The 8,535-nt window shown below is 37.4% G+C and overlaps 1 protein-coding gene across 1 annotated transcript; it reads left to right on the top strand.

Moving 5' to 3' along the window:
* LOC101305719 (synaptotagmin-4-like) lies at positions 1-4,950 on the top strand. Its single transcript, XM_004291390.1, has 14 exons — positions 1-105; positions 218-321; position 420; positions 804-854; positions 952-1,072; positions 1,535-1,662; positions 2,339-2,440; positions 2,532-2,606; positions 3,105-3,184; positions 3,644-3,794; positions 3,870-4,100; positions 4,204-4,494; positions 4,602-4,715; positions 4,801-4,950. The coding sequence occupies exons 1-14, from the start codon at positions 1-3 to the stop codon at positions 4,948-4,950; spliced, it is 1,704 nt and encodes a 567-aa protein (XP_004291438.1).
* The last annotated feature ends 3,585 nt before the right edge of the window (positions 4,951-8,535 follow it).

Genomic DNA, 8,535 nt, shown 5'->3' with positions numbered 1-8,535 from the left:
ATGGGGTTCATCGTGGGATTGATCGTCGGCATTGCTATCGGAATCGGGTTGATCATGGCTTTTGCTCGGGGCGAGAGCAGACGATCCAAACATCGTTCTGATTTGGTACTATTCAAATCTTGTTGCATTATATACTAGTGCATATGTTCTGATGAATTGATTGGTTTTGATGATTTCCCTTTTTATGTTCATGACTTCATGTGGTTTATTTTCGAAGGCCAAGACTATTGCAGCGCTTGCAAGGATGACAGTGCAAGATTCGAGAAAGCTTCTTGGACCTCAGCACTATCCATCTTGGGTTGTGTTTGCGCAGCAACAGAAGTTGAGTTCATTTCACATTTTTCTCTTTTGCACTCAATGTTTCACATTTCACATTGAAAATGTAACACATGCATGCTGCACTATTGTTAGAGACTTAGAGTTAATAACAGCGTCACTGCGGCACGAAAGAGGGTGTTGCCTTTTTGTGCCATCCAGTGCAGCCTCAAAAGCTCAATTACAATGCCAAAAACTGAGTATCTTAGAAGTTAGAACAGCAGATGAGCTCTTGCATATAGATTATTCTTATGGGCACAATGAGTATTTCTAGCCCTAGTTCATTCAGTGTGGGATTAACTTTCTAAAAACCCTACTTTAGGTGATCATACACATGAACAAATGGAGGTGGAAAAACTCATTGAGTGCATAGAGCTTTGTTAGACAATTTCCCTTCCAATACGGGATCAGTGCTCTCCCTCAACATTCTATTGCATGTATACTCTATATATGTATGCATCTAACATGAATCTCTTTACATATTACAGTTGACTTGGCTTAACCAACATCTTGATAAGATCTGGCCATACATTAATGAAGTAATGCATCGGTTTCACTCTTTTTCGATGACTTTTCCTCTTTTAGATGTCTTCGTCTGTGTTTATTTGGTATTTGAGTGCATTTGTGCTGGTGTAGGCGGCATCAGAGCTGATAAAAAGCAATGTGGAACCAATACTTGAACAATATACCCCGGCTATCTTGGATTCACTCAAATTCTCGACATTGACCCTTGGCAATGTTGCTCCACAATTTACAGGTTGGCCTCAAAATCTCATCACACCCTTTTGACGTTCCATCACATTCCCTCGGGAGATACTCGGTGAGACTCATTTGTTAGCTATGGCGAACCCGGTGATGAAATTTTAAGTGTCACTCCTTGCATCAACTCCATTTTAAAGGTTATATATATGATGACTTTAAACAGTTTACCAATTTTATTTTTCATTCTTATCAACATGGAATCATGCATGGATTTAATCACCCATATACATAAGAACTTTTGATATTCACTAAATCTTGTTTAGGCTTCCTGATTTTGCAAGTACTCAGTGTACAGAGTTGGGTTGAAGCAAGTATAAGATATGATCATAATATTTAGCCATAGATAGATATACAGATATAGAGTTGACCCTTTCGGAATACATCTTATGAGGAAACACGTTGATCCTGTTAGTCGACTTCTGGACAGTACTTATACAAGTTGTTGATATCCTGTTAGGAATTTCCCTTGTTGAAAGTGAATGTGGACCTGGGGGAATCACCATCGAGTTTGAGATACAGTGGGATGGTGATCCAGATATTGTACTTGATATCAATACCAGAGTTGGTCTTGCACTACCTGTACAGGTAATGTTCGACTTAATGCTTGTATACGGTTAAGAGTGATATATTTAAGCTCATGCTAATATGTAGTCATATCATATCATGAAGAGAAGATATTTGAAGAAAACGCATGCCATCCCAGATTGTTGTCTGGGAAATATTCTACTAATGCAATCACTTGTGGTATTTAAATGAATTCATTCTGCAATGAGTGTTTTTTCTGCTACATCATAGATTTGGTAAAAACTTTGAATGAGAGTTTGAGTTTTTGGGGAGTTTGATTTTACATCAAACTGTTTTTACCAAATTGTATGTTCCAAGTCATGTTAACCCGTGAGGAGTTACTCACCATATATCTGATACATGTTATGTTGTCAGACTTTGATGAAGAGCATATGTAATATGTTCATACTTGATTTCATTTAAACAAGTCTACAATGAAAAAAACATGCCTGCCTTTCTGGAAAAAGGAAATTACTTGTTATACACCAGTCATTTCCTGCTACACATGTTTGGACCTACATGTACTTCTGCATTGAGTTTCCCTATTTCAACATCTTGCAGTTGTGTATATGTCCATGCATGTATTCTTTCATACATATAATATATTGTCTTTCGTGAAATTAGAGGCTTTCATAATGTTTATGAAAGTTTTAGCACTCTCACCTTATCATTTTTTCATTTCTACTTGTTCATCTAGGTGAAAGATATTGGATTCACTGGGGTTTTCAGGGTAATTTTGAAACCGCTAATTGACCAGTTTCCTTGTTTTGGAGCTATTTCATATTCCCTAAGAGAAAAGGTGTGCCCAAATTTATTGTTACTGTGTTGATAACCATGTATGCATCTACCATATTCGATTTTGATATCATATATTTTGCTTCTGCCTGCAGAGAAAGCTGGACTTTGTGTTCAAAGTCTCTGGTAGTGAAATATCATCAATCCCAGGAATTTCCGAGGCTCTTGAGGTTTGACCTATCTTTGCCATCTCCTATTAACCCTTATGATAATAGTAGTTTTTATGTGGGGATGCATATGGACTACGGCCTTCACTAATAATAGCTTGACTACTTTGATCACCATGCTCTTTTTTTTTCTTTGTTTTTTTTTTTACGGTCAACTACTAGTCTTGAAAGCAAGGTAAGAATATAATAAAACAGACCTTAATTGTGTCATATTGCATAGAACAGGGCTTTGGGGCTGGGCTTGCTCCTGTTCTTACTCAACCCAGGCATTGTCATGATGTTCCTTCTATCATCCCTGGACTAGTGTTATAAAGCATAGTTCATTCTTCTTTGGTATTCTTGTTGAAAGGAAATTAAAATGGAGGGATAAATGTAACTAAATCATATCTGTAGAAATCAAAATATACCAAACATCTTACATAACATCATTGTAATTATTGTTTCCACACAGTATTTTAGTATCAGTGCACTATATATAGTAAAATTATTATATCCTTTCAGGAAACAATACGAGATGCTATTGAAGATTGTATTATTTGGCCAGTTCGTAACATTATTCCCATTATACCTGGCGATTACAGGTATGCTAAATTCAGAATGAACTGCAGAACCTTATTATACTTTTATCTCATTTCTGTTCTTTGAAAGTGTTCAATACAAAGCTTAGGGAAAAATATATGGAGAAGTTTCATTAAAACACTAAATGCCTTTGTAATTTTAATCTATTGAAGTTATGTGGGTGTTTATAAAGTTTTTTTGAGTCACCTTTCCACTCTAATGGTTGCTAATCATTAACTGGTTTTGTAATTCAGTAATGCCAAGTACTCAGATTGCAATTTCTATTCACCGTGCATGGAAACCCTTTATACACCATAAATCCGAAAAATATGTAGCCATTCGTGGAACCATGCTAACACATACAAACTGTGCCATGGATTTGATACTTTGAGTTGCAGATGTTGACCATCATATGGCCTAATTCAGATAAATTTTTATCTGGCTCAATCTACCAGTATTTTTTCTCATCTAAGATCTTACAGTGACTTGGAGTTGAAGCCTGTTGGAACTTTAGAAGTGAAGCTTGTGGAAGCCAAGGAGTTACCAAATATGGACATCGTAGGAAAATCAGATCCTTTTGCTGTGATATTCATACGTCCACTTCCTGACAGAACAAAAACCAGCAAAGTCATTGTAAGTCAAACTCATGCTGTACTTGGTGTATATGTAATTTTTCCTTAACTGTACTGAATTTACCATACCCCTCAGGACAATGATTTAAATCCAATTTGGAATGAGCACTTTGAGTTCATAGTTGAAGATGATACAACTCAACGGTTGACAGTAAGAATTTACGATGATGAAGGACTTCAGGCTGCAGAGTTCATTGGCTGTTGTCAAATTTCACTGAGTACACTCGAGCCTGGTAAAGTGAAGGATGTATGGTTAAAACTTTTGAAGGATTTGGACATCCAGAGAGATACTAAGTACCGGGGTCAGGTGAAAATGGCATCTGAATTTTCTTTATTTTCAATATGTCACAGACCTTATATGAGTTACATATGAGAAAAATGGGTATAATCCTCTGTACTTTTGACACCAGGTGCACTTGGAGCTGTTATACTGCCCGTTTGGTACAGATGGGAACATTGTAAACCCGTTCGACCATGACTTCTCCTTGACCTCTTTGGAAAAGGCTTTGAAGATTGATAATATAACAAAAGCAGACTTGAGAGAAATGGCCGCTAAGAAGAAGAAGGAAATGTTTATAAGAGGAGTACTATCTGTAACAGTTATATCTGCAGAAGACCTACCGATAGTAGATTTTATGGGGAAGGCTGACCCGTATGTTGTCCTTCTTATGAAGAAATCTGAAGCAAAGCAAAAGACCAGGGTGAGATTTAAGTTTCCAAATTACTCACTCTTGCTAAATTACTTGACATCTATAAATTAGCCATTCATATGCATTCCTTTACCTTGTTAACTCTTCTGGGTTCTTAGGTTATAACAAACAACTTGAATCCAGTTTGGAATCAGACATTTGACTTCATGGTGGAGGATGCATTACATGAAATGGTAATCATCGAAGTTTGGGACCATGACACTTTTGGGAAGGTATATTGTCTTCAAATTTGGTGTAATCTTATTTGTATCATTGTTATAGTATCAGAAAATTTGAAATAGCTTTTCATTATTTCAGGATAGAATTGGGAGAGTGATCATGACACTCACCAGGGTCTTAATGGAAGGAGAATATCAGGAGAGTTATAACATAGATCTTGCCAAATCTGGAAGGATAACTTTGAGTTTCAAATGGGTTCCGCAGCATAAAGTCCGTGATTCTTCTTGATCAAAGACGACGTAGCATTCGAGTTGAAGTTTCGATTTTTTTGCATGACAGGTGAAGGAAAAGAAAATTCATTCATTCATTCATTCCTTGCACATAATAGATTGTACTTACCTCCCAGAAAATAGAAATCTTACTCGAGTCAGATGTGTATGTAGTTCAGATTATATTACATTTCGGAAATCGTTACATGTATGAGCTATATTCTTTTTGTTGTAGATATGGAAGAGATAATCGTTATGATATGCTTTCATTTCCTCTTGGTGGTTCAGTTTGTTCTCCCCCAATCTTGTTTTCATTATATCAAGTTCTCTAGTCCTCTTAAAACGAAGCTTTTTCCAGTAGAACTATTTGTAGCTAGGATGCTTTATTTACCACCTTGCTGATCACATGTCACAGATAAGTAGTATCCATTTGCATAAAGGATTAGTGATTAAGCCTCATCAGCATTACTCAGTTCGTCTAGTTTTATTGTTTTGCAAGTTCGGAGTGGCAATAAGCAAGCACTCTGTAGTTTGACATCCTTGCTAGGATTAATGGATGATTGTTTTTGTATCTGTTACATACAATGAAACTTCTTGATTGTTAACATATCCTTGATGAATCACAGAAGTTGGAAAAACATGCCAAGATTACGGTAGGTCAAGAACTCGAACTTTGAGTACCCTCGATTTTCCATACCTATAAACTCAAGTCGGCCTTATTTCATACGCCATTTTCTCTAATTTTAATTTGTCCCCGTTACCTTTTTGTTTCAAGCTTTGTATAAAGTCGGTACTGTGCTTTCATTGCTTTGTAAATGTCCTTAACATCTAGAGTACGTCAGAAGCTTACTGTAAAAGTTGCATAGAAACTTGCACAATTTCTCAAGTAAAAACTGAAAAAGAAAGCACAACAACATTTTCGGTGGTAATTACTCCACACAAATAGTTCCCAAGAAAAATCCTAAATTCATGAAATTTCCACAGTGCAGTTTGAATGGTTGGTCAGCTATAGTTTTTGGCCTTTTGCCCTGTTGACAAGTAGTTGCCAAGTTGCCACAGTCTGCCTCACAAACCCAAGCACATACACCACTCGCCTCCACCACCAAAACCAAACCATGGCCGACGACGAATCTCAAGATCACCACCACGCTCTGCCGCTTCTAGAGGCTCTAAGAGAACCTTCCAAAGCCCTCCAAAACACCCCCATTGCCACAATCTACAACCACCACGACACAAACGCCGCCATCGAGAATCTTCTAGAGCTCGCAACACAAGCCGACCACATCATCTCCACCGACCCAACTCTCTTCCAACTCGCTCAGTTACTTAACAACCTCAAAACCCTCCTCGACCATCTCGAAAAGCTGCAAAGCCACGGCCTCCGGTCTCTCCTCCGCCGCCAAGTAACCAACTACAACATCTCCAAAGCCGGGTACGCTATTGAAGCTCAAGTTCAATCATATATTGATCGCAGAAACGTAGAGAGCTTTGTGCAAACCATGAATGACTCCGAGGAAGACGGCGAAAAGGTCGAGGCTTTGGTGGGTTTAGAGGCTAGATTGGCTAGAGGGTTTGATAAGGAGTATCAGGAGTTGATTCTGAAAGCTAAGGTGTTTTCCATCGTTGAGTTTGTAATATGTGAGTCTCTGCTTTCGAATTGGGTTAAAGACCAAGCTGCTGTTGTTGCTTTAGCTCTGGTTCAGTTCAACAAGGACGTGTTTGTGGGGTTGGTTTTGATGGGTCCGATAATTGGAGCTTTAGTTTCAATAGGTTCGTGTCGTTCGATTCAAGTCCTTGCTTCGCTGGTCAGGATTATAAGGACGCCTTTGGTGGATGACATCAATGAAGAAATACCAAGAATTATAGGCCTTTTGGGCGCCGAGGAGTTAAAGATCAAAGCGGCAGCGATGAACTGCGTATTCGAAATCGGAATCTTGGCGAGAGAGGAAGTGATTGAGGCCATGCTTGGGGCGGACTTGGTGAAGAAGCTAATGGATTTGCAGAGATTGGAGATGAGGGGTGATTTTAAAGAGGATGAATGTGTGGAGAGGTTTCCATTTTTGGGGTGTGTTGCTGGTTTTGCAGTGCAAGTTGAAGTTGGTGAAGGGTTGGAGAAGAGTGAGAAGAGAGAAGTGAAGCTGGAGATACTGAAGAGAGTTAGAGAAGCCTCTGTTTCTGAAGCAGAGGCTGCCACTGTTGTTTCAGAGGTGCTTTGGGGCTCTTCAGCTTGAAATTTTGATTTTGATTGGAGCAAAAGGTTTAAGCTTTGATATTGTAGTAATTAGTGTAACTTAATCATGTACTAACCCAGGTCTTATATGTGGTAAAATTCTACATTAGTGTGAGAGACAAGGTAGAAATTTGATGCAATTACTTATCAAGTGTACCTTATAATCCATACTCTGCCAATAGATAAAGATTTGACACACTCGGCTAGCTCCATTGACTCAAAAAAGTTAAAAAAGGATTGGAAGGGACTCAAAGTGCAATGCATAATTTATGTTTAAGCAAATGCAAAGGTAGAGAATTCTTTGTATTGAAATGCAAGAATATCCACATCCAAGGATTCTATACCCTCATTATCTATGTGCTTATGTTAGCTTAAAGACTAAAATTAATCATAATTTGTGAACATCACTACCTTAAGAATCTGTTTAATAATGCATGTATATTTTACATTCTCCTACCTGCAACATCATCTGGAATTCTTTGTATTTTTATGTAGATGCCCTTTCTCTTCCGCACGCTCATTATCTTTAGTACCTAAAATAGTTTTTCTTACAGGCATACGTTTTAACTGTATCACAGATGCAACAACTGCTGCATTTGTGTATATGCATGTCGAAGAAAGAAAGAAAGAGATCAATCGGAAATCCAATTAAGTGCGTGATGTCTCATTGAGGTGGTAGTGTGATAAGCATTTCATGTTTGATTAAACAAGAAAATGAAAGAAAGAGAAGGTAAAGAAAACAACACAAATTTTCATTCTTTAGTATTAACTCTCAAATACACCTTACTAGAGGTAAATTTTGTGGCAAACGCAACATCATTTGCTTGATCACTTTCTGCCGCCTAGTAACCTTTGCAGTGTTACAATTTGATCAAATAGAAAGTTGTCTTCAACGAAGAAATAAGCTATGGCTAATGTGACTAAATTTTACACGAGTTTAATCATGTCTGAAAATGAAACGTGTTAGATGCGAGAAAGAAAAAAAAAGACTATGAGATGTAACTTAAAAGTTGATAATTTCTAGTCTGTACTTTTATTTTAAATACGGTGTGTAATTAATAACTATAATTATTTTATCTCTTACGGTTAAAAAATTTATTTCTTTTATACGAAGAAAAGATTTCCTACTCAAGTACATTCTTAATCACAAAGGCAATTAGTTTCCTTAAAGAGACATATCTAAAAGACTAAAATCCAAATTTAAAGCCTCAAGAACTTGATCATAGACTGAAAATAACTACACAATAACTGAAGAAATTGAACCCAACAGGCCAACACCGACATGTAAATAGCACCCAAACACGTTGTCAGGTTCCTTTCTATATTCGTCAAGTTCTTAACTTTCACTTACCTCTCTGTTTTCTCTTTCTTCCC

Source organism: Fragaria vesca, linkage group LG2 (genome assembly GCF_000184155.1).
Source record: "Fragaria vesca subsp. vesca linkage group LG2, FraVesHawaii_1.0, whole genome shotgun sequence".
Taxonomy (NCBI): domain Eukaryota; kingdom Viridiplantae; phylum Streptophyta; class Magnoliopsida; order Rosales; family Rosaceae; genus Fragaria; species Fragaria vesca.
Note: the sequence above shows the minus strand (reverse complement) of the source record. Positions and strands in the feature narration are given on the sequence as shown.